Source organism: Delphinus delphis, chromosome 15 (genome assembly GCF_949987515.2).
Source record: "Delphinus delphis chromosome 15, mDelDel1.2, whole genome shotgun sequence".
Classification (NCBI taxonomy): domain Eukaryota; kingdom Metazoa; phylum Chordata; class Mammalia; order Artiodactyla; family Delphinidae; genus Delphinus; species Delphinus delphis.
Genome location: NC_082697.1, coordinates 21,522,600 through 21,549,972, shown reverse-complemented (window position 1 = coordinate 21,549,972; position 27,373 = coordinate 21,522,600). Strand labels below are relative to the sequence as shown.

The 27,373-nt window shown below is 40.0% G+C and overlaps 1 protein-coding gene across 2 annotated transcripts in view; it reads left to right on the top strand.

The window, feature by feature from the left end:
- CTNNBL1 (catenin beta like 1) overlaps positions 1-27,373 on the top strand; it is a 167,171-nt gene that overhangs the window by 21,992 nt on the left and 117,806 nt on the right. For both annotated transcript variants that reach the window (XM_060030810.1, XM_060030811.1), the window contains exons 2-4: positions 7,140-7,328; positions 11,670-11,776; positions 20,399-20,540. In XM_060030810.1, coding sequence (XP_059886793.1) covers positions 7,140-7,328; positions 11,670-11,776; positions 20,399-20,540 — 438 coding nt within the window. The remainder of the gene's footprint in view (positions 1-7,139; positions 7,329-11,669; positions 11,777-20,398; positions 20,541-27,373) is intronic.

The window sequence follows — 27,373 nt, the reverse complement described above, 5'->3', positions numbered from 1 at the left end:
GATTACTGTAGCTTTGTAGTATAGTCTGAAGTCAGGAGCCTGATTCCTCCAGCTCCGTTTTTCTTTCTCAAGATTGCTTTGGCTATTCAGGGTCTTTTGTGTTTCCATACAAATTGTGCTATTTTTTTTTCTAGTCACTCAGATATTTCTTAAAAACATGATAATGATATTCCCTTACATTGACATAGCACTTTATAGCTTACACAAAACCTCTTTGTAAGATGTTTTAACCATCACAACAACCCTTTGAGTGGGTAGAATTTTCTGTCTCTGATGACTCTGATCCCTAATTATGAACTTTGGCTGATGATAGTTGCAGCATTAGAGATTGTGAGTTTTTTCAGTTCTGATGCCTTAAGCAAATTTGCAAGGGAGCCCTGATGTTAACTTTGGCAGGTTTCATGCCTGCAAATATTGATTGAGCCAGAAGCCCTAGTTGGAAAATGTCACCAGTGAATGTGCAGCCAGCAAAGGCAAGGGAAAACTCATTACTGCAGCTCATCTGTAACTTCTGGGTCAGGCCACTCACTACCATCTGGTAAAAATGAATGTTTGAAAACTCCTTTTTATTCTGACAAAATGTAATCAGGTGAGGTTAACAGCAGATGATTTCTGAGCACTTCGTATTGGTTAAAGCAATCCATCCACAAGCTTGGGTTTGTGACATTCCATATGTCTAATCACCTGAAGAGGTATCAGAAAGCTTTGAAATCCCCAAATAAAGGTAGGAAGGAATTTAATTATGTGTACACCTCCCTTAACTATGTTGCATACATTCTTCCCATCTCATATTGAAAGTGTTTATTCTGAAAAAGAAAAGGCAATGAGAGAGGAAGAATGAAATAGGATTACTGTCTTAAAATAATATAAAGTGTTTTTTTTTAAATGTGAGAGTGAGATTAAACCTATTTTATATTGCTTTAAGGAGAAAGATTATGGACCGGGGAAGAAAATTATTAAGTTGAAATGTTTCCCCTTAATTGAATGAACTGTCTGAGTGATCCAGAGATGGAGGGAGTGCAGTTTAGGAGGAGGTTAAGTTTCTGGTCATCGAAAGTGTTAGGAAACCCCAGCCTGTGCCTAGCAGAAATATTTTAAAGGGTTTTCAAACCTCAGAAAGATAATTGAGTTAAATCAAGGATTCCTAAAGTCTGGATTGTCTCTAGTGACTCAGAATTATTGCAAGAGGTTTTAAATCCAGATATACTCAAGCATTTTCTGTAGAATGAATCTCAATCTCTCAAAATCTCTCTCAAAATTAATCAGTCTCTCTTTTTCTGTTTCTCCGTGTCTTCTCTTCTCTCTCGTAAATGTGGGAGTTAAAAACACAAATTCAATGAAAAGTATTACCAAATACATAGAAATGTATTTGTTTGTTGTCATTGTGTATTTTCTCAATTACTGGATACTAAAAAAGTGCAGCTGGGGTGGGGTCTGTCAAATATTTTGACGTTAAAAATGGGATCCTTGTTTTAACACCTATTAATGGTCAACACCCTCTCCAACCTTGAGGTTCTTTGATTTTAAGTCAGGTGTGTCCAGGAGAGATACACGTATTGTCTTCTGTGGGCTAAACTGTGTTTAGCACTTTAGAAACATTGGCCTTTATGTACATATATATATATAAAACGTCTGTGTGAAAGTGCGGGTTGTTCCTAGTTTATAGATTGAGAAAACTCAAGCCTGGAATGGGTAAGTTACTTCCCAGGGCTGCTAAGTAGAGGGACCAGGATTTGAATTTAGGAAAATCTGACTCCAAAATTCATTCTCCAAACAGAATATCACCATTGCACACAGGTTAGGAATGACTAGTTAGTATAGCGAAGGAGGAGACAAATTATATTGGGAATTAGAAGGCTTATATTATTGCCTACCACAGACAAGGTGCTTAAACCCACCGAGCTCAGGTTTCCCTATTTCTGTAAAAAGAGGGATAAACTAGATTATCTCTTTCAGCTCACATTTGAGTCTTTCCCCATTGTTTGATATTTAGGAAACAGCACTTTATGCCCCCACTTGGAAGGCCCTTTTCTGAAGATATGTGACCTTCTTGATGCTAGGTGAAGAATTCCTGGTTTATTATAAAGTTAATAGAAGATTTCCTTTGAATTTTTCCATTTCCTTAATAAAATTGAACATATTTTTCTTCCATTAACATGAAAGTACATTTTATGAAAATTACTCCACTTCTTAGCCAGGTAACATGGAATATTGAGCTATATTTAGATGTTCCCCCGCAGTATACATCTACATTGTTATAGCCTGGTACAAATGTGCTTTTCACATTAATAATTGCACTGTATGCTTTCATAATTTATCATAATGATACCATTATTGCTTATTATAGAAGTCCCCTTTCTTCTCCCCCACCCCCAAGTCTAATTGAGGTCGAGACAAACCATAAATGCGATAATATAGATTGCATGCTCAGAGGAAATGGGGTTGGTTTCATAGTGGAGTTTTAATTTAGGATTCGTTCTGCTGATGTAGCCTCTTCCTATGGTACATTACTTTGAGCCCAATATAACTGCATTTTCCCACAGTCCCTCATTATAGCTACAGCTTCTCACTGCTTTTTAATTAAAAAGGGGGGGGGAGAGAAATGAAACCTAAAGCTTAGGTTGGATATTGTTTGGGTATGCAGGGACTAGTCTAGGCAGATTGCTTATTTAATTTTTTAATTCTTTCAAAGCTTTCATGGAGATGTCTTGATTTCTATTTCTAGGGGGATGGGTATATATATCATCCATCATACACACACAAACACACACAAGGCATCAAGATTTTTGGAAAGTAAAGACATATTATATGTATATTCTTGGAGCTTCCTATAAGCTTTGAGCAAGTGGGAATCCTTTGTGTATCCTAGAAAGGGTACCAGCTGTGTGGTTGGATGGTGGCAAATGCTTAGTGAGCATTTATTCCGCTCGCCACCTATTGGGAATAAGGCAGGGAATGTAGAAGATTGTAAAAATCCTTAAAAGGCTGATGTTCTAGTACATCAGAAGTTAAGAGTTAATCATTTTTCTGCTGTGGGCAGCAGAAGCAGAGAAATGACTTTATTAAGAACAATTTCTTTTGTCATTCCTTCATCTTGAGGGATTCCAAACACCTTTCAGATACCAAAACAAATTAATCTCCAAAGGTGACTGGTAAGACTGGCTTAATCCTCTTGGGATTGGTTGTGTAAAACGCAAGGAGAGCTCAGGCCTGAGCTGATGACCTCCCTGACAGGCTGTGAGTGCTGCCTTTCTGGATCCAGAGTCCTTTGTCTCTTCTGTAGTGAAATCAGTTCGGCAGTTCCTAGGTTCTTCCCCACTTACATATTCTTGCTTTGTTTTGTATAACTGATCACTCTCTCAGTGGTGAATACTGGTAAATATAATCTAGAAGTTTATTTCTGGGGCAGGGTGTTGTTAGCTTCACAGATTTTAATGGGGATCTTTCACAAATAGGACTTCAGCTGTATATGAGTCCCTATTTCATTCAGTGTGGCCAGAAATCCAATTTCATTTTGACATTATCAGGGAACAGGAACCCCTCAGATGAAAATTCCCTAAACCTGGGATGTCTAGTATGGTAGCCACTCACTGCACATGGCTGTTGGGCACATGAAATAGGGCTGGTTCTGTGTTGAGATACACCACGAGTGTAAAATACATCTACCAAATTCCAAAGACTTAGTATTAAAAAAAAAAAAGTAAAATACTTCATTAGTAATTTTTTATATTGATTACATGTTGAAAAGGTAATATTTTAGATATATTGGATTAAATAAAATATATTATTGAAATTAATTTCATCTGTTTCTTTTTTTGTTTGGCTGCTAAAACAATTTTAAATTATATCTATGGCTTGTATTATATTTTGATTGGACTGCTATGTCCTAGATTGTTAAGCCCCTTGATAGCAAAGCAATGTTTGTCTTTATGCCATGTGTCCCCAGTCCCCAGCACAGTGCCTTATATATAGTTGGCACTTATTATATATTTGTTAAAGAAATGAATTTTAACCTTTATTACTCAGAATGGTCAAATTTCAGAAATGAGTAGGAACTTCTCTATTTGGAGGGTTAGTATCTGAAAAAGAATTGAGAGTTGAGTAGAGAAGTAAAGAACAGAAGTTTTTAAAATTTTGCCTTGGGAGAGAAAAATGCTGAAATAAAATATATCGGGCCTTTGGGAGGCTTATCCATCTGTTGGAGAGGGAGGTGGGAGCTGTTATGTTTGTCAAGGAACCATGTCAAAGCATCCCAGTGGGATGGGTTCTGCTGTGCTCTGCTACAGAGTTGTCCTCCATGAGGGGAGCTAAAGCCGAATACCCTGTGTGAGGGGGAAGGAAATTGGAGATACAGTGGCTAAACCTAAAGGTTGCCCTCTTAGGAATGTGCTTAGACTATTCACAAAGATTAGCAAAGCTATCTTGTCTCAAGAATCCGTTCTAGCCCTGTCTATCCCTGTGTCCCTATTTAGACATTACCCTAATGGAAGCCTGGGACTGGTACTAGGCCAGGCTGATTACTTGAGGATCCTTCAAGCCTTGGAATTCTTTAATAAATTATTTGTTGAATGAATGGTTTAACAAATATTATTTTAACTTGCCTAACGTCTTGTATGACTTATGTTTATATGTTCTTGCCTGAAAGTCCCTCAGATCTGTCTCAGCTAGGGTCCTGGAATCATGGAAATTGGCAAACTTCCCAGAGATCAGTTTCAACTTTTAGAAGGCACCAGGTTGTCTTTGCAAGAGTTTATTAAAGGATCTCAGGCATCCTGTCTCCCTGCTTATAAAATAGAACTGTTAACTACTTCTCATCCCCAGAGGTGGGGTGAAGATTAAAAGGAGTGCTTTAAGTTCTGCAGAAGGAAAGTGCTATTTCAGTGGAAATTATTAGTGGTAAAAATGAAACTCCTCCCGGACCTCTGAAATGTTTGTTTTACAGAAGTGGATTGGAAGATGTGTTCAAAAGAGACATTGCCATTGTTCTTTTTTTTGCATTTCTTAACTGTGGCAGTATTTAGCTTTCTCCTTTTAATTGTGGTCCACTGCCTTTTTTCTCTGCGCTGAGATAAACAGTCCAGAAATCTCCTCTCCGTGGAGGACTGTGGAGCTCATGCTTTGATTTGGCTGCTGCAATAGGCTCACACTAATCAGAACCGCAGCAGGGCTTGTTTTAGGAGCCTGAAAGAATTAGTGCTCCCAGAGGGCTGAAGTTCCTTACCTGCTGTGGCGCTACCTAGTTTGAAGCCTGCCCTCCTTTAGGAGCAAGCTACCTCCTTCTCCTCACATGAAAACCACCACCTCCTTTTTTTGTACTCTTTGGTTACTGGCATGTTGATTTCCTTTTTCTTTTTCTTCTTCTTTTTTTTAAACGTGTAGACTAGTAATGATGACAACAGATTTTTGTAATTTTTATATTTATGGAAATAGAGTGTGATCATATGAAATTTTAATCCATCCCAGGGAGACTCAGGAACAGAGTGAAAAATAGCAGGTGGTACCCCACAAACCGAATTGTCTAATGTGAGTTTTCTAAGCAATGTCGTATGCTTAGACTTACTGAAGCACCTGGTATGTGGAATCAGCAGGGTACATGAATATAGAGGGGAATGCCTTTGTACCACTCGGGTAGCAGAGTTCAGTAACAGTGTGGGTTATAAGTCACAGGGTGAGATGTGTATCATGTATAATAGAAATTTGTCTGTTATCACCAAAAGCAACTTAGCAGGCTGGCAGTGAATATAGCATTTTCTTCACTTTGGTAGTAACATACCACATTGTACCTAGCGCACTGTTGGTGTGTGCAGTTATTGTAACAGATAAAGAAAAGCTCGTTGAAGAGCCTAACACAAATGTTTTGTGTTGGGGAAGACAGAATCATTTGGATTAATTAACTCATAGTAATAATTTTATATATTTGTTTAGTATTGTTATAGTTTACTGTTCTTTCACTACAGTTTGCCACCGTTTGGGACAAACTTCCAGTTATAAGGTAAATAAGGTCTGGGGACCTAATGTATAACAGAGTGACTGTAGTTAATAATACTGTATCGTATACTTGAAAGTTGCTGAGATCTTAAATGTTCTCACCATCAGTGGTGGTGGGGAAAGGTAATTATGTGAGGTGATAGAGGTATTAACTAACCTTATTGTGGTATCATTTCACAAAATATATATGAATCAAATCATCATGTTGTGCACCTTAAACTTGCACAAATTATATGTCAGTTATATCCCAATAAAGCTGAAAACAATTTTTAAAATACACACAAAAACATCTTTTCTGAAGTTCACAGGGAGAAAAGGATGATAATCTCCACTTGCAGATGAGGAAAGTAAGGCTTAGAGAGGTTAAATGATGTGCCCAAAGTTGCACAGTAGTAACTCGAGCTGAATGGAGATATTGGGCTGTTTGATATCTAGTGCGGTGCTCTTTTTCCTCAGTTCTGAGGCCCATTTCAGTAGTGCCCTGTTTTATTCCAGCTGAATGGCAAGCAATTGTAAAAACTCCTCCATGGATTGCATTGTCAGAGGGAGAATGAGACCCTAACAGTGCGGTGGGAAAAGCCCTGGACTAGGAGTCCGGAAGTGCCGTTCTATTTTCAGTGCTGCTCCTGGCTTTGTGACCTTGGGTAATACTTGACCTCTGGGCCTTACTCTACTCTGCTGGAAAGTAGGAATTTAGAAGTTGTGTATGTAATATTCTCTGTTTGAATTACTTGTGAGTGACTATAATCTTTTTTAAATCTGAATTAAAACCAGGTACTAAGGGATTGGTGTTGGGGACTGAATCCTAACTAGTAAATTGATCTTAACCCAGCGTTCCCTTCTCAAAGTAGCCTTGTTCCCCGTGATTTCTGTATATACAGGAACTTCTGTGAAGTGCTAAACTTTACATATTGAAAAATACTTGTAACAAAAACCAGCTACCTTGTAGGTGACTGTAATCATGTATTTATAGAATCGTTGCAGGTCTGAGAAATAACCACTTAGAGCTTTACTTCATTCTGTGGGAGAAATTGTATGCTCTGGTGTTTTTCAGTCAGGGAATTCCGAAAACTTTTAGAATGCTTGGTATGTATGCCCTTATACATATTTTCCAGCTCTCAAATCCTGTGTTTCTTTTTTCTCTTCCTTAGCCCAACAGGGGCACAAAACGTCCCCGGGATGATGAAGAGGAAGAGCTGAAGATGCGTCGGAGACAAGCTGGTACTCGAGAGCGTGGCCGCTTTCGGGAGGAGGAAATGACTGTGGTAGAAGAAGCAGATGATGACAAAAAACGGCTGCTTCAAATCATTGACAGAGAGGGTGAGGAGGAAGAGGAAGAGGTAAGGTGGCAGAGCTGGGCTTGGAGCTCAGATGCTCGGCCCTGACACAGCATCTGTAGAGTGTAATTCAGTGCTAAATGCTTAATTTCCCTGAACTTCCCAGCTTAATCTGTAAAATGGGGTTAAGAATACTTATTTCACAGTGTTGACATGAAGGTTAAGTGGAATAATGGAGTTGGGAAAGCATCTTACAAACTGTAAAGAACATTACAGATAGAGTTTTTAAATTATTCTGGATTATATATTATAATCGAGGCCCAAGCACTGAACTGTGGGGCAATTAGTATGGACTGAGGAGGGTCAGAGAGGCTTCCTAGCCAGTACTGAGGACACATAGAGGGCACTCATTTTTAAGTACAGTCAATAGTCTTTGAAAGAGGAGTAGAATTTTGTCAAACAAGTGGAGGAAGGGCTTTTCAGGCAGTTGAGATGGCCTTCGCAAAGCAACGAAGTTGAAGAAATTAAAGGCGCAGTTAGGGGATTAGGTATTTAGATGTGACTGAAAAAATATGGTTTAGGGAAAGAGATACCCAAGGCCCTTTCTATTTGCTGTTCCTCAAGGTGCCTTAGGGCCTTTGCACTGACTCCTGTCTCTGAACCTTTTTACTTCTGTGTCCTCTGCTGGCATGCTTTTCTTCCCCTGATGCTTTTTACATGACTGGTTTCTTCTCATTCAGGTCTCAGTTCAGGTGTTTCTTCCTCAGGGAAGTCGTTCCTGTCTCTGAGGTAGCCCTGCAAGTCGTTCTCTTATTCTCTTATCACTTTATTCTGTATACTGTCTTCACAGCACTTATCATGATCTGAAATTCCTGTTTGTTATTTTACTCATTTGTTGTCCTCTCCCCAACCTCTGTTGAAAACAGGGACTGGCTCTGTTTTGTTCACAGCTGTATCTCTAGCATTCAGAGCAATGCCTAGAACTTGGTGTAGGCCCTTAACAAGTATTTATTGAATGAATAAATGAATGAAGCCGAAAAGAATAGAGGTAAAATATCAGTGATTAAAAATAATGTGACCTTACCTTTGTGTCTCTTTAAATCCTTAAGTGTTAACTTGTATGTAATTTCACTCTGACATTTTGTTCAGTATGAATTAGATTCTTAAGAGCCAGCTGTTTTTTGGTTCCCTTAAAGACTTGATGCTAAGTTTGGATTTAAAAAATGAAGCTGGAGTGTGAATCTGAGAAGAAAAAAAAATTGATTCATATTCCAAAAAGGTCTTTATTGTGTTATGACAGTAACTCTCTCCTCATTAGGATTTCTACCAGTGGTAATTCGGTGGTCTGCCCCTAAGAGATGGTGACACTTTGGAAATCTGTGGTGAGAAACAGTCTTGGATTTCCTCTCTGAGGGCAGCAGCCCTGCCAGCCTTAGACAAACAGTGTGTGTAGCACATCCTCCCTCTCTCCCTCACTCCTTACTAGCTTCTGATCAATCTGTTAGCCCTGCAGCAGCAGTTAATTGGCAGGTATAATTCCCGTGCCGGGCAAGGCTGGTACTGGAGGATTAGGATAGTAGCTGTCATGGGTATAAGGTTTCTAGCCTGGAAGACAGAAATGGGATGTGGGACCAGCCCTTCTGTTAAGGGATAGGGAAAAAGAGGTCGCTTTGTAAAAATGACGCATGGAAGGCCACAAGTCCAGGAGTTATTTTCTCACTGCCACCGAAGTCCCATTTGATGAAAAACAAGTGATGTTTGCCCCTGTAAAGTCAGGTGAACTTGTAAAATATTATTGTCCTTTTTGTGCTACATCACCAGCATTCATCTTTCTGAAATCTCCCTCTGGTTTCTGACGTTGAGCTATTAGAGATACCGCTGTGGCTGATGACTAAGACTGATAATTCGGTTTTCCCCCAGTGTTGGAGAGAAATTAAAGGAGGGAAGGCCAAACCCTGGAGAGGCTAAGACTTTGGGAATCCTATGAGAGCTGTATTATTAACACTAATAAAGTTTTTTCCTACAGGGTTGGCAGGATGTTAGCTAAGGGAAAGAAAAGCTGTAGGTACTGAGATTGCTTGAAAGTGATTTAACCCTTTCCTAGCAATTTAAATTATTTTAGTTAAATCCCAGTGATAAGTTGGCTACATTAACAATCATGCTAATAGTTACAATAACAGCTGATATTAATAGAGTGTCATACAGTTTATAAAACAATTTTATGTACCTCATGTCTTTAGGTCATCTCTATGATGACCTAAAGTAGTTTTCCCCTTTCTCCCTGCCTTCCTTCCTTCCTTCCTTCCTTCAACAGATCTTCATTGGATGTCTCCTGTGTGCCAGGCCCTATCATGGGCACTGGAGAGTCAACAGTGAATAAGCAGACATGGGCCACTAACAGAGGTTTGGGGTTGGAGAGATTACTGGGCCAAATCCTGCCAGGCCTTCCTTATACAGGTCATGTGAAGGATTTGGGACTTTATTCTAAATGCCAAGTGGATGAATTCACTTATGAGGTAGAATCAATTAGACTTGGTGAGGGTTTGAAGATTATATTCAGCAAAGTAACATTGCCACGTGGGTAGTAAGTAGTGAAGCTAAGCTCTGAGTCCTGACTGAGTCAGGGCACTGACTTCAGTTTTTTTACCAAGTCAGGGTACCTCTCCTTAAAGCTGTAGACACTGGGGAGCGGGTGGGGTTCCAACAGAGTACCTCAGGGTCCAGGAGTCATTGATAAAATCTAAGAAAGGTGTCATGCCCAAAGTGAATGTATAGGTATCTCCCACTTAAAACTCAATATGTCGGGGCTTCCCTGGTGGCGCAGTGGTTAAGAATCCGCCTGCCAATGCAGGGGACATGGGTTCGAGCCCTGGTCCGAAAAGATGCCACGGAGCAACTGGGCCCGTGCTCCACAACTGCTGAGCCTGCGCTTTAGAACCTGCGAGCCACAACTACTGAGGCCTGTGCACCTAGAGCCTGTGCTCCGCAACAAAGAGTAACCCACGCTCACCGCAACTAGAGAAAACCCGCACGCAGCAATGAAGACCCAACACAGCCAAAAATAAAATAAGTAAATTTAAAAAAGAACCTCAATATGCCAAAATCTAAATTTAATAGCTAACATTTTTAGGTACTTAAAAAATTATGAGATGATTCAGTGCTTTCATAGCTAACATTTTTAGGTACTTAAAAAATTATGAGATGATTCAGTGATTTCCAAAAGGATCTATTTCTGGTTCTCCATTTTTTTTTTTTTTTTTTGCGGTACGCGGGCCTCTCACTGTTTTGGCCTCTCCCGTTGCGGAGCACAGGCTCCAGACGCACAGGCTTAGAGGCCATGGCTTACGGGCCCAGCCGCTCCGCGGCACGTGGGATCTTCCCGGACCAGGGCACAAACCCGCGTCCCCTGCATCAGCAGGCAGACTCTCAACCACTGCGCCACCAGGGAAGCCCTTCTGGTTCTCTTAATAGCAGTTTCTTTATTGCTTTTAGGTGTGAGTTTTGGTCAGTGACTACAAAGTTACGAAGCTAGGAGTTGGGAGAGTGTTAGAGAGGCAGAGTGCACTGCAGCACATTACTTTAAACTGGGAACTAAACTGAGGAAAAAACATTTCTGAAACTTTAGTGTAGATTTTTTTTTGGGGGGGCGAATGATTCTGTTTTCAAAAATTCACTTTATTTACCTTTGTAGGTATTATTCCAGTGTATGAAGTAAGAATATTCTGTATGGTCTGCTAGTTTTTTTATGCTTCCTCTGAGCGAGGTTACTAAATTCTTGTTGCTGTATCGGGATTCCAGGTACCTGTCTGATACCCTTCTCAGTAGCTAGTAAGGACTAGATACAGTAATGTATAATATAAGAAACACAAAGCAGTGACTATTGCTAATTAACAACCATTCTTATGGGTGTACAAAAATAGGCTATAAGTTGAATTTGACGTATGGACCATAGTTTGCTGACCCCCGGTGTAGGGAAAAGATTGAGGGGCACTGCCACTGACTCAGGGTTTGACCTTGAACAAGTTCTTTAAACTTCTAAATGTTATCTTACCTGTACAACAGAAGAGAAGGACGAAATAAATATTAAACAATATTCATTTAGTATCGTTGCTTACTCCATGCCATACGGTATGCTCAAGAAATATTTGTTGAATGAGTGAGTCTTTAATACCTTAAGTTGAACTTCCTGTGCTAGATGTGAGACACACAGAGTGATGATACAAAGTAGCATGTGATGTACACCCTTAACCCTCATTCTAATGGGGGAGATAAAGTATTTACTGTACAGTTAATCCAGAAAGGTGAGGGGCAGAATGGCATGTAAGAGCCACGGGAAAGAAGTAGTGATTAGTGAATAAGAAATCCCTTTGGACTGAAATTGTTGCATTTGTCTCTTTACCCCAGGAAGAACCATTGGATGAAAGCTCAGTGAAGAAGATGATCCTTACATTTGAAAAAAGATCATACAAAAACCAAGAGTTGCGGATCAAGTTTCCAGACAATCCAGAGAAGTAAGTCTCTGTTTTGCTGTTTTTGCCCTTTCTCCTCTGAGATGTTTTGTTTGCTATTTTGTTTTGCTCTTTGTGTATTTTGTGTTCCCAGGATGACCCACATGTTTGGGAAATCACTAAAAGTACTCACAGGACTCGGAGTCAGTGGTACTCAAGGATACACAATATGATCAGCAAGGGGAAAAGACACATCAGGCAGTTTGGAGAAATTCATGTACAGGCTTCCTGTGTTTTCTCCCTTCCACTGGGAGGGGTCAACAGACCTGCTCCTTTTTCCAGCAGTGAAATACATCATCACATGTGCAGTGTTTCTGTTAGGAAAGCCCATTTGAGACTCTGAGACCAGGGTATTTATTGAAGACAGATCATAGCATTCTCTGCCAGCAACAGCTACCAAAATTCCAGACTCACAGAAGGGAAGCAGATGTTCAGTGCCCCAGATGGGCAAAGCAACCTTATCACTTAGGAATTGTTTCAAAAGCCAGGTTCCCAGCTGCCAGCCTAGGACCAGGCCCTTCTAAGGATCAGGCCTGTTATGTTAACTCTTTTTTGCATTACTCTTCTCAAGGCCCCAGGAAGACTGACCATGGCTGCCATTAGTGATAGCTTTACTGTTGAGAAATGTCAAAGGCTTTGGGGTTAGACAAATATGGGTGTGACTCCCACATGACCTTGAGTAAGTCATTTCTCCTTTCTTAGCCTCAGGTGTCTCATCTGTATAAAGAAATAGTACCTTCCTCACAGGGTGGTTGTGAAGAATAAATGAGAATAATGGCAAGTGTTTAGCTCAGTATCTGGCACATAGTAAGTGCTCATGAAATGATAGTTAATATGGTTGTTACTACACCAGCTCCTCAGTGCACTGTGAAGTGCTATAATGAGGAGTCTGATAACTTTGCATCAGTTTTGAATCCTAAGTAAATGGATTTTCATATTTATACAGATTTTAATGTCCTAAATCTCTCTTTTCCTCCCTTCCTCCCTCCCTCCTAGGACATACACTTTTAATGAATCTTAATATGCCTAAGGCCCCTAGGCAATTAGGAGTTGAATAGTATAGTCTTTGCACTCAAGTTTAAAGGTTACTAGGGAGACTGACTATAAATGCATGGTAGAAGGAAGTATACTTTAAAAGAAATACAAGCAAAGTACTGTGGGAGCAAAGAGGAGAAGCAGTGAATACCACATCAGGGGCTATTGAAGACTTCACAGAAGAGGTGGTATTTGAGCTGGGCCTTGAAGAATGATTTTGATTTTAGTTAGGCAGAAAACATGGAAAGGCATGCCAGGCAATGTGACTAGCAGGAACAAAGGCACAGAGTTATCAGAGGGCATCCTGTTGTCATGGCAACTTGGTAAGGCTAATGTGGTCCACTACATTCTCTCTGTACTGTGGATGAGGAGGTGGAGAGGGGAGAACCCGGTTACTGGACTTGGGCCACAGCCCCCTTTGACAGTAGGAGTAGCTAGATCAGAGCTCAGCTTTCCCCACACCAGAGTCCTATCAGTTTTTGTGCTGACCTCTGTCATGCAGCAGTAATTGCACTTGTCATACTGCTGTGTGTGTGTGTGTGTGTGTGTGTGTGTGTGTGTGTGTGTGTGTTTGATTATATAAGTAATACATGGATAGATTGTCATCGTAAAAAATACCAATAGTGCATAGTAGAATGAAAAATGAAAGCTGTCCTTCACTGCACTGATCCCCTTTCCATTCCTCTACTTAGAGATAGCGCCTGTGAACACTTCTGTGAGTATCCTTTTTGATTGTTTTCTGTACACTTATTTACATATATATAAATATGCAAATATTTTTCTCCTACCTAAATCATACTGTACATATTCTGCACCTTGATTTTTTTGGTCACATAACGGAAGATCTTTCAATGTTGGTGCATGCATATTTACCTTATATTTTGTGCCTGGTGCCTAGCATTTCATGGTTTGGAGATACCATGATTCATTTATTATGTTTCTATAGATGGACATTTGGTTATTTTAAATATTGGTTTTTATGAACAATGCTGTAGTGAACCTCTGTGTACATGTGTCTTAGTGTACATGTATTTCTATAGGATACACATCTAAATGTTGAATTCCCAGATTGAACGGCATGTGCGTTTTAAACTTTGATAGCTACTGCCAAATTCCCCACCATATCCTTTAGTTCTGTCACCAGCAGGTCTCTTTCCCTACGTTCTTGCCCACAATGAATTTGCTCTCTCAACATCTTTGCCATTTGTTTTATATTTCTTTACTCAGCGGTCTTCCTGCATTAGACTCTGTGTTCCTTTTAGTTGGTGTGTATTGTTTGTCTCTGTAGTACCTAGCACGGTACCTGCCATACTGTAGGCACTCAGTAAACAAGAGAGATCTTATATAGTTGATGTCATATTTACTACATCCCTATTGCTTGGAACCCAAGGATACATTATGGGGCAGCTATGCCACAAGTTGATGACACTGGAAATTTAAGAAATCCAATTTACTTCTTGGAATGGCAGTATTACCTTTGCCCGCTTGGTAGGTATACTTGTCATTTTAGAGCAGCGAGTTTCTGCAGCTTATGTTCACCATCTACATCTTAGGTACGACAGATGCTATATTGTTACAATTCATGAACTGGTTTTAAGAAAATGTTGTTTTATTTAAAAATATCAACAGTGTTTTCCATTCACACAAAATTTATATACTATTTTAGTTTTAAAATCTAAACATTTGAAAATTGAAATTATACATAAAGAACATTTTTTTTTTTTTTTACGTCCAAAAGCAGTTAGGAAACTACATTGTGTTTTAACCTTGAGTTCTTGAATTCTTATTGGTGCAGTGTCTTTTATAATTCTCTAGACCAGCAAGGTGCAATTAAAATGAAAATTGCTAGAGCATATTTGAATGAAACTTTCCGGTTGAGATCAGAAACATTCAAATTTATTTTCCCATATATGCAATTGTCATTTTGATTGCATACCAAAAAATGCCTCTCTTCATTTGGCTGCATTTCAGATTCAATTGACACTTCTCTTATGCAGCCTCTACTTTGCACTGTGTGATCTTTCTCCCAAACATCACATCTGGTAGAGTGTGCTGTTTCCCTAGTATGTCCTTTAGTAGTTTCTCTCTTCATTTTTGCAGGGGCAGAATTATTTAGTTTAGTGGTCCTCAAATTTTTTAGTCTCGGGATCCCTTTGCGCCCTTAAATTATTGAGTACCCCAAAGTACTTATCTAAGAAAATTCTAGAATATTCAAGTACACATTTCATTAGCCATTAGGGCAATGGTATCATCACATTGTTGTATAGTTGTCTGAGAAACTCCACCATACACTCCTGAGAGAATGAGAGTGAAAAAGGCAAATAATGTTTTGGAGTTGTTGTAAAAATAGTTTTGATCTTATAAACCCCTGAAAGGATCTCCAGCCACCACCTGCAGTCCCAGGACCACACTTTGAGAACTGCTGATTTAGCCAGGTGAAGGAAGCATCATGTTGTCTGTGCACTTATAGCTGGTTTTGTGATTGCAGGAGGACTCGTTGGCTTCTGTTGTTCTTATAGTGTTTTTGAACATTGCTGATCACTTGCTAAAATTCACTTTTGTGGTTGAGGGAGAACATCCTGCTGGTCTGAAGCAAATGTACATGGGCAAGCTAGCAGAATATTCTCCATCCTACCAGATGGAATCAGTGACCCCATCTCAGCCTGGGTTACTGTTTTAATATGTTGCTCTATTGCTTTCCCGTTGACCTCTAGCTTGATTCTCTCCCCCCAGCTGTGAGTCATCTGTTGCTGAAGGTATACCTAATCCCTAGGCAGCCGTCTGCAAATACTGTAGTGTGTGATTTTAAATGAGTAGGCTTGTACTTTTGTCAGCAAAAAGAGAATTTTCTTTGTTATAGTGTAGCAAACTTGAGGGTATCTAGATTCATTGGCTACTACATGCCAACACTTGTTAGGCATTTTATTATCTCTTTTAATCCTCACTATAATTCAGATAGGAAGATCAAGGAAGTTGAGTTTTAGAGATAGGTTAGTTAATATTCTGTCTCCCTTGACAAGGCTGGAGCCCAGTGCTCTGTGTTCCAATGGCAATTTTCTTGGGCAACGCTGGATATCCTTACAATGAATTGTATGTAATAGATTATTTATATTTGTGCTAGGCTAGGAGTTCGGTGAGGACGGCAACTGGGATTATTTTGCTATCTGTTATATCCTCAGTACCTAGCACAGTGACTGGCACCTAGTATGTGCCCATACATACTTACTGACACACTGCTAATGGTTACACAGCCAGTAAATAATGTTGCTGGGGTGTAACCCAGGTCAATTTCATTCCTACGTCCAGGCATTTCCCACTATATCTCGTTACTCACGTCACATGGGACCCCAGTGGTATTTTTATGCTGTTTCCCTGCTCACAGTTGACTTTCTGCTCGTTTTGTTGTGATAATTTTCTGACTTTCTAAACTTAAAGATATTTGATTAAGATTGCATATTTGGAAGAAGGATTTCAAAGTTGGAGGGGACTGAAAGGTACAGTCCGTTTCTCCCTTCTCATCATTGATTTTTTTATATCACCTTTTATTAATTACCCCCAGTGACAAAGATCTAACTTCCCAGAGAAACTTATTTCATCATTTGGCAGCTCTGACTCTTTAAGATTTCAACTCCGAATGAAAAAGAATTTCAACAAATCCTCCTGTGAGAGGATATCTAGACTCCTTATAACCTCAGTTGCTTCCCCAAATTAGTTTCCATATCCCTCCTAAAGTATGGTTCCCATAACAGATGTCACAGGCTTTTATGGTCATCTAATCAGCATAACTATCTTGTCTTCTTTTAAGCAGCCTAAAACCATAACAGCATTTGTGGCAACTACTTTCCTCTGCTCCTTCATTTGGAAGGCATCTGCTGAACTTCTGCAGTGGACCAGGGAGTGTGCCCAGTGCTAGGTGTCCAGAGATGACTGAGAAATAGTCTCTGTCCTGGCAGAACTGTTTGGTGGTCTGATTTGTATTGTGGTTACAGTTGAGTAAAACCATCAGGTCCTTTCTACACATGTCCTCTTACTACACTGTATCTTTCCTGCCCCATGTATTTGTACTTGACTTTTTGGTTCAATGCGTTCTCCACGTAGACCCTAGGTAATTTTTCTCCTGTTAGATTTGGCCCATCATCATTGCCTGTCAGAAACTTTTTGAATTGATTCTGTCAGCTGCTGTGTTCACTATAAGCTTTGTGTCGTATGACATTTGTTAAGTTTGCCTTTTATATATCTTCACCCAAGTTGTTGATCAAAACATAACAATAAAATAATATAGTTGATCTAAACAGACCTAAGGAGGGAGCCCTGCAGGATACCACCAGAAGCTTCTCTCCAGGCTGACATTCATTCACTAATTATCACTCAAGTCCCCAAATCTCTTCCTTGTATGCAAGATGATTTTGTTTATTACTAGTTAGTGCCCAGTCTCCCTTGCTAATTCTTCCCAGTGAGCTGCAAAAATCTTTTGTCAAGTTACTGTCAAGAAATCAGATTTTTTGTTTTGTTTTGTTTTATACTACCCATGTAAGGCAAATAAGCCTTAGAGGTTTGCTGAGCCCATTAGATTCAAAGATTAAACAGATCTACTGCCCCGTGGAATATCTGAAGTCTGCACCAGCCCTTCCATGTCATGATTCTGATTTGGTTTCCACACTTTAGGTGATGGGGAACTAGTGATTTAAAAGGTAATCTATTTGTAAGCACTGTGGAAGGAGACTTAAAAAAAAAAGTGGTATGGGGGGGTCTGACAAAAATAATTTTGAAGTTTACTTGGAATAATAAGCAGGTGAGAATAGACAAGGAAGCATTCAAAAAGAAAGCTAACATAGGAGTGTTTTGCAGTAACAGATATAAAATATATTGTAACACTATGCAAGTATGGTCCTGGCTCAGGAATTTGCAGACAAGTCAATGAAATGGAGTGAAAAGCCCATAAACAGATCAGAGTACACATTAAAATTCAGTGTATGATAGAGGTGGCATTTCTTCAAATTTGTGGAAAAGAGATAGATTATAGTATTGGAGCAATTGGCCAGACATTTGCAGAGTATAAAGTTAGATCTTTGCCCTATAATATACACTGAAATAAATTTTAGTTTTATTACTCCTAAACATTTAAAAATGTATAAACATAAAAGTACACCATATATCTGATCTTAGCATAGAAAAAACCTTGCTCAGCATACAGGTAAAATAGAGTTCATAAGGCAAAGGTAATTAAAAGCCTTTATGTCAAAAAGCACAATGTACAAGTTAAAGGACAAATATTTTTCTCTGGGTTTTTTTTTTTGCAATATATCACAGAGATTAATTTCATTAATATATAGAGTGCTTATAAATCAATAATAAAATGAACACCCGGATATAAAAATGGGCAAAGAAGAAATACAAATAGCTAGTAAACATTAACACAATTTTTACCATGGTGGTATCAGAAAAGCAAAATTTAAAAAAGTTACATTTCCCATCTCAATTAGGAGATTTTAAATAGATAATACTTTTTTTGAAGAGGGTGAGGGGAAACAGGGAGTTCATACACTATTGGTGCCTTTCTGGCAGAATATATCAAAACCTGTTAAATTATGCATACTCTTTGACTTGGTACTTTCCTTCCTGGGAATTATCCTCACACGATAGTTATGAATACATGCATCTTAGTGCCATTTGTTATAAAGGAAAAAATTGGAAACCATCTGAGTGTCTGACAAAGGGGGATTGGTAAAATAAATTATGGAACATCTATACAAGGAAACACCATGTAGCTTTTTAAAATGTATTATTTAGAATAGGACTTTCAGATAGGCCTAATCTGTTCCCTCTCCATGATTGATTGGTAGTCTTTTCTTGGAACACTATGTTGAGAAGGATTCTGAAGCCATGTCTGGCCTCAGCGGGGGAGATGCTGTGCTCAGTGAGGGATTTTGCCAAGGGAGAAGAAGGACTGACAGCCCTATTGGATACTGGCTTTTCCTGCTGTAGAAGAATGTTTAATGATAAGAGGAATTGTTCAGACTGTGTTAACAACAACAGCAAAAATTATATATAGAACTGTATACTGTGTAGGCTACTTTTAGGCAGGGGGAAGGCTATGAGTTGAGAAAAATGACTTAAACATACCAGAGTATTATCAATGGTTATTTCTGGTTAATAAGATCATAGATGATTTCGGTTTACTTTTTGAGGGCTCTTCTTTCCTTTTCCCAGTTTTCTACAAAAAGTGGTGTTTTATAATCAGAAAAAACTACATAAATGTTATGATTAAAAATGGTAATGGAGAAAAACAGTGGTAAGATATTGTCTAAATTATGGACATGTTTTAAAAAATTACAGTCTCCAGATTTTGTTCTTACAGAATCTCCAGAGTTCTGGGGAGGTGGTATTTGCCCAGCTCCTCAGCATCTGGAGGTTCAGGAGTCCCTGCTTATGTTCCTTTTCTTTGTGGCCTCAATTCGGTTAAGCAGGCATCTGTGGATACATAGAGACAAAAGATATAATTCCTGTCTTTAAGAAGCTTACTTTCTGGAAGGGAAGATAGACATATTATATGTGTTAGTAGTAGTAATAGAAATGAGAGCAAAGGTACAGTGCTTTTTGCATGTCAGACATTTTTTAAGTGCTTTATGTGTATTTGTTCATTTACTTTTTACAGTAGCCTATGAGACAGGTAACTTTATTATCCCATTTATTATACAGATGAAGAAACTGAGGCAAAGAGAGGCTAAGTAAGTGGCGAAGTGAGGTTCAGAGCCAGGCAGTCTGGCTCCAGAGTGTGTTTAACCACTGATTCCTCTCAGCCAGTTATTTTTTCAGTTGCTTTACATGGATTAGCTCATTTCCTTTTCAGAACAAACCTTCCTGTCTTGTTCATCAAAGGCTTAGCGGGCATTTCTTCTATGTCAAACACTGGGGGAGGGCATGCAGAGGTGAATGCAAAGCAGTTCTGTTCTTTGTGCCTGGGCATAGGTTTGCGGAAAGGTTCAGGTGTGGAAATGTGAGTGAAGTATCTTGCTACTTAAGGTATGGTGGTGATTACAGGATGCCAGACTTTACTTTGGGATCTTTCTCTTAATCAGCTCATTGGAAGGGGTGTGGGGGAGGGGAAGGTATTTCTGGATGGCAGCAGAATCCCTGTACTTTCCTTTAGGTAAGGGGAATAATTGGCTCTTGATCTGAAGTGGTAGGTAAGAGAAGCCCTTTTTGGATCAGTAGGATAACTATGTTCAGGACAACAGAGTGAATTGCCATTCCAAGGGGTAATGGTCGCTAATCCACAGGACTGGTGGGCGGTTAGAGCATCTGATGCTGCAAAATGCTTTCGAAGCCTCTAAAAGGCAACTTGTGACTGCACGAGTAAGGGGAACCCTGTAGTGAGATCTGAATCCGAGATTGATTTTTGTAATGAGGAAATTGATTTCCCAAGGAAATTGTGTGACAGTATGATTTTTGGACGAGCATACTTCTTGGTTGGTCTGTTGTAGACACTTTGACAGATTGTCTCTCTGTCTGGATTATGTTGCTGTTTGCTCCTCAGTACTGATTGTACCCCTTCCCTTTCAATAATGCTGTCTTGTTTTCCCTTCCTAGGTTTATGGAATCTGAGCTGGACCTAAATGACATCATTCAGGAGATGCACGTGGTGGCCACCATGCCAGACCTGTACCACCTTCTGGTAGAGCTGAATGCTGTTCAGTCTCTCCTCGGGTTGCTTGGACATGATAATACAGATATCCTTTCAGATCTGTCCTCAGTAGGAAGGCAGACGTGGTGGGGGAATGCTGTTTACTCTCTTCTCCTGTCTGTCTCTGCTGATGTCTGCTGTCACGTTTGGTTTTCTATTTCCATTTTAATTTTCTCCCATCTTGAATCACACGCTGCTCTTTACTCATTCGAAAGTCTGGTTTTTATCTATTAATAAATCTTGGGCAACCCTTAATTGTCCTACTTGCTCTTATTAGTGTTAGAATTCATCGTGATGTATCCTGTTCATACATTAACAGCATTAATTTTTCAGGATCTTGATTTGGGGGCCCATTATATAGGCAAAACCAGACAGGATTTACATCTGTTGATCTACACATCATTTTGCTAACAGATGGCCCAGTGGAGTTGAACCCTCCTCTAGTCTCACATTCGAATGTCCAGGAAGACAGGGATTTTTATCTACTTTGTCTACTGCTATATTCCCAATTCCTTAAAAGAGGCTGGGTGCACAATAACATTTAGTATTTGTTGACAGCGTTAGACCTAAACAGACAGTCTAAGTTTGATTCCCTGTATGAAATGTGGTGCCCCTCCAGCCCTTAGTATTCTCATCTGCAAAAGTAGATGAGTTATGTCACTGGGACGTAACCAGACCTGGATACCTTAAGGTCTAACAGACTTAAGGGCATAGAACATTAAATTACCGAAGGATCTAAAAATTGTGAATTCAGTTGTCACCTTGTTTTCAAGACTTAAATGCTATAGACTCTTCTGTGGGAATGATACTGTGTATATTCGTAGATGGCATTTACTGGAAAAAAATATAAACATTCATATATATATATATATATATATATATATATATATATATATAAACTTTTGCCTTTCAGTGTTATGGAGGGGATCAAAGGAGTTCATATAAGTGCTAAGCAGTTTCTGATACATAGTAGGTATTTAGTAAATGTTACTTTTAACTGAAGCTGAATCATGACTTAAACCTTTTTATACTTTGTCTTTGCTATCAGATGTGAAACAGCTTTAGTGGAAAAGGTTTTTGATGTACCTGTGGTTGGGGTTACGGTCATTAAAGCAAATTCTCTTCCAATAGTTGTTCTGTTTGAATATAGATTTCCGAAGGTAAGAGACAAATGTAGTTAGTCTGCTTGAGTGATATTCATGGGAAATCTGCTGCTGCTTCATGTTATTTTCATCTTTCTGGTAATCTCTCTCCTGAGAGCATGTCTGACTAGGTTCTTTCCTGCCTGATAATTCTCATAGAAATAAATCAGTGAATAATCTTAATGCAGGCTTCTTGAAGGGTGATCTTTTAAGCCATTTCTGATAATTCATGGAATGTTAGGCAGTATTGAGAATTTCTGTCAGTCCCTAGATTGATGAGTATATTCCCCATACTCATCACCGGGAGGTTCTGGGTTGTACGAGGACCCTAGTCAATTAGCTTGTCTCTGGGTGAGCTTGGTATGGGTCTCATGAATTCATTTGGTAGACATGGCTTTGAGTGCTTATCAGGCACTGTGCTAGACCCCCAGGAACCATAGGCTGCACTGATGCTCAAGCAGTATCCGTCAGTAAACATATTGAGTATCTAGCATACAAATAGCCCTATTCAAGGTACTAACTGGTCCTCACAGAGTTAGTAACCAAGAGTTCTAATTGTGACTTCACATTTCAGTTCACCTAAGAATGGTAGCTTTTCAGAATCCAAACAGACCTTAGAGTTGACTTAGTCCAGGGCCTTATTTGTTTAGTTAGTAACAAGTCTAAGGTCTAGATGTTGGACCACTAGCTGTTGAGGTTGAGGCTGGCACTCCAGGCCCCTGATTTCCAGTCCAGTGTCATTTCTAATGCACCTTGAGTCTTTTCCCTGTAGGATATACTACATCCCTGACAGAGTTGTATAGTCACCTGTTACCTTGTGTATTAATACAGCAATCACCTATTTTGTTTCTGGAAACACAACTCTTATTCTTCTTTTATTCTTGCTAACTCAAAATAATAGTGGCAGCTTTCTGAAGATGCTGACACTTTGCTGATTCACCAACCTGGTTCCTGCTGGGGAGAAGACTGACACAAGAAGTGTGCTTGACATCGGGATGTTTGGGAAAGACAATGGCACAGATGTTCCAAGTTGTTACGTTCTGGTCTTTAAGAAGGGAAAAAAACAAGTCCCCCCTATAATAACTTTGACAGACTGCCATTTCCCTCCTGTTTTCTGAGAGCTAAACTGTTTTTTCCCCTTCTTGTCTGCTAGCCTTCACCCTGCTGCCCTAATGATATTTTTTTAAATCTAATTTTTAAATTATGCCCTACATCAAGTTTAAAGTGCATTTGAAATTTTTAAAATTACCTCATTTTAATTAGATGCAGCAATTAGGGTAAATGTATTCCTCCTCAAAGTACCGTTTTTCTTGAAAGTGGTTTCAAGAAAGGGTAGGCCCTCTTGACTTGCATCTAACATATCCTCTATCAGTTGGAATGTTGATCTCCCAGTAGCATTGCACTCTGCTTCTTGTCGTATCTGTGATCTATAATGGAAATTTTTCTTCGGGAAACAGTTGTTGACAATTTACTGTTGTACAGCTGTAACTGCCCGAAACACCTTACCATGAATAAACAATTTCGTGGCAGTCAGGACTTAAATTTTTAATCATTTTAACTCTTCATTTATCAACCAAGACCATACATGGCTGGTTATGGTCCCAGCAAGCTCAGGTCATCTTTGCTTTGTCCTTCTCTGAGAAAACATAAACTATAGGGACTTTAATTGGATCAGAGGCTGGTTTGTTGTAACCTTAAGAGCCAGAGGATGTGAGAAAACAGCTTGTGCCTCATCCTTTCAACCGTGAGAAGCAGCTTCAGAGTTTATTCTGGCGCTCTGCATCACTGCTGCTGGTGAGGGCTTGTCAGCGCTTCTGTGCCTCATCTCCCCCCTTGAGAGGCTGGAGCTCAGCCATCAGTTGGCTGTGGAGAGGAATTCTGGTCCGTGAAGAGCACCTCTGGGGGTGAGGGGCAGAGAGGGAGGGGCACACCCCTCACATGGATTGAAGAGTCACTCTGAATGCATTAGGAGGGAACACAAGGTGGGATTCAACAGCTGCTGCCTTTTAGAAATATTGCTTTTTAAAACAATTTTCCCTTTAAAATAAATCATTTAAACATGTTCAGAGCCCTTTTTTTTGTGACCCTTTTGGAGTGTTTCTACAGAAAAATAAAATCAAAGGTACATTTAAAGGTTTTTTATTTTATTTATTTATTTATTATAAATTAATTTATTTTTAATTTTGGCTGTGTTGTGTCTTCATTGCTGCACTCAGGCTTTCTCTAGTTGCAGTGAGGGGGGACTACCCTTCGTTGCGGTGCGCGGGCTCCTCATTGCGGTGCGCGGGCTCCTCATTGCAGTGGCTTCTCTTGTTGCAGAGCGCGGGCTCTAGGCACACGGGCTTCAATAGTTGTGGCACGTGGGCTCAGTAGCTGTGGCTTGTGGGCTGTAGAGCACAGGCTCAGTAGTTGTGGCGCACAGGCTTAGTTGCTCCGTGGCACATGGTATCTTCCCGGACCAGGGCTCGAACCCGTGTCCCCTGCATTGGCAGGTGGATTCTTAACCACTGCGCCACCAGGGAAGTCCCTAAAGATATTTTCTTAAGGTATTGCTAAACAGTCAGTTCTGTGGCCCAGTTTAAACCAAATTTACTCAATTTGCCTAAAGGACCAAGGAGGAATAAAACAAGAGGAAGATAGAACCCCAGTTGGTGGCTAATCACCTCTTCTGCTATCAGCAAAAGAAAAAAAAAGTTAGGGCAGCAAATCCATAAATATCTTATTTTTATATGTCATTTGCTGTGTTCTCAATTTGAGGGAAGAGTCAGTGGAATCCTTTCTAAAGTCCTTATGGCAGATCATGGCATTTACCGGGTTTCTCCTTTGTATGATAAGCTCTGTTGGGTGCTATCAGGGAAACAAATAATAACTCTAGTTGAGGACTTCCCTGGTGGCGCAGTGGTTAAGAATCCGCCTGCCAATGCAGGGGACACGGGTTCGAGACCTGGTCCGGGAAGATCCTACATGCTGCGGAGCAACTAAGCCCGTGCACCACAACTACTGAGCCTGCGCTCTAGAGCCCGTAAGCCACAACTGCTGAGGCTGTGTGCCACAACTACTGAAGCCCACGCGCCTAGAGCCCGTGCTCCGCAAGGAGAAGCCACCACAATGATAAGCCCGCGCACCGCAACGAAGAGTAGACCCCTCTCACCGCAGCTAGAGAAAAGCCTGGGCGCAGCAACGAAGACCCAATGCAGCCAAAAATTAATTAATTAATTAATTAAAAAAAAAAACTCTAGTTGATACAAAAACACTCACATTACTAGGTGTGGTGAGTGCCCTTGGAGTGTTATGCTCAGGAGGTACCATTGGTGTTCTGAGAAAACGTAGGTCATCTCTGGTTTGGCAGTGATTAGGGAACTGGGCATTGGAGGTGGGTAAGCTTTTGATAGATGTGGAGATTAGTGTTCATTTCAAGTTTATTTTCATGATTCCTACCGTGGCAATGGAAATTGCCATTCCTCACGCGCTGGAAGCTGATGTGCTCACGTAGTCACTACAAACTTATAGGAATATCAGGTCCATGGCTTTATTTATTTTTAAAATCATGACCACTGCTTCTCAGCTAAGTGCCCTATTCTTTAATAAAAACTATTGAATAATATAAACCAGATTTTTTCAAATCTGCTTTCTCTCCACCCGTTTGTGATTCAGAAAAATGAGGTCTCATTGTACTGTTAACTTAGGGCATCAGTACAGTTGGTTGCATGCTAATATGCAGGAAGGGAGAGCTTTGTTTTGTTAATTACAGAGTAGATCATTGGTCCTGATGGGACAGCTCTGTTTTGTCTGAAATAGGGAGTGGTCGTTAGCACTATTCTTTTCTAAATTACTGCTTAGTTTTCTCAAACTCTAGAAAGCCAGGAGAACTTGCAAAGTTGTCCCGTTGGATTTTGTGAAGAATTATTGTGGGAATTGGAAAATAAAGGGCAGACAGGTTTTTGTTAGACCAGCAGGGATCAATTGCACTTGAGCAGTTTGGGTCTATGCGACACACCATATTATCCCAGAGGGTGTGTACAGTAGTCAGGGGTGCCTTGTGTTCGAGCCCCAGTGCTAATGAGCAGGAGTAGGGCTGGGAAGGGTTTGCACCTCCTAAGGGCTTTCTTCTAATTGGACTGGGAGGGAGTTGGCTATTGCTCCAGTGCTTTCCTGCAAGCACTGTCTAACAAGACTTTATATGTCAAGCTGTTGTTCTGCTAGGAGCTATTCTTGTCTTGATATTTCTAGAATCAAAATTACACTGAAGGGACTTCCCTGGTGGTGCAGCGGTTAAGAATCCGCCTGCCAATGCAGGGGACATGGGTTCAAGCCCTGGTCCAGGAGGATCCCACGTGCCGCGGAGCAACTAAACCCGGGTACCACAAATACTGAGCCTGCGCTCTAGAGCCCAGGAGCCCCAACTGCTGAAGCCCACGCGCCTAGAGCATGTGCTCCTCAACAGGAGAAGCCACCACAATGAGAAGCCTGCGCACGGCAATGAAGAGTAGCCCCTGCCCGCCGCAGCTAGAGAAAGCCTGCATCAGCAGCAAAGACCCAATGAAGCCAAAAATAAATAAATAAATTTATTTTTTAAAAAAATTACACTGAAAAGAATTTACTTCTTTTCCTGATTGGTAGTCTAACTTCCCTGATAATCTGTACTAATAAACCACCCATTTTTTTGGAGCCATTTAAGTATGCTCTGAAGTAAGTCAGATTAGGAGAAGAGTGCCAAAATGGCAATCTAGGAAAAGGACCTCTTAATGTAACTTTTGATCTTGCTTATGAGTTTTAGGTGAATTCCATGTCCTTGGAAGGCTAGGGTGGTTGTAGCCTGCTTTGGACATTTCCCCTGTGGCCTAACAGTGCCCACTGACATTTAGTAGGTACTTAATAAATGTTGAATGAGGACATTTTTTTCCCTCATATTATTTTGATTAAGGATTGGGGTAAAATTAAGAATCTAGATTCATTCTAGGTAGTTCTGTGCTATTATTTTAAAAGGAGAAAAAGACAGTTTTGTCTGTTTAGAAATTCATCAGCATTAATTGAGCTATATCTAATCACTCTTCTAATCTAGGAATAAAAGAAAAAAAGACTTCTAAAAAACCCCAGATTTGTTCCATTAAATCAGTTACATACTGTGAATCCAGACTGGTCATTTTTCTTAAAGAAGCATTTTTGAAAGGACTTTTAAAAAAAGCCATCTGCTTAATATATTTTGTTCCTCTTTATCTTTTTTTTCTTTTAATAATTTTGTTCCTTGTGGTCACATCTCACTGGAGATTAATGAAATTGATGCCCCGTTTCTGTCCCAAGACTCTACAGGAGATGAGGCCAAAAAATCAAATATCTAAAGCCAAAATAAAAGCAAACACACCTCTTTTTCTAAAAGCCATTGTGTTGTGGGCCATTTTGTACCCAGCTGGTCTTTTCTACTTCGCCTCTTATTGTACTGGCTTATTGCCCTAGCAGTGGACAGGTGCAGAGGGAGTGAGTGGGGTGGCCTTTCTACCTGACATGACAAAATAGGCTATCAAAAACTGTGTTTTAGTAATTCACAAAGACAGGCTCTCTGTTTTCCTATTGCACTTGGATGGGAGAGCCTTTTACCTTGTGAAATGAAATTGTAACTACAGTGGAAAAACCTATCACCCATCCCCAGAGTCTGCTTGTGAAGAAACGCCGGATGGGTGGCAGACCATGCTGAATGTTCTCATTAAGACTTAGAGTTCATCTGTTTATCTTTAGTTTCAC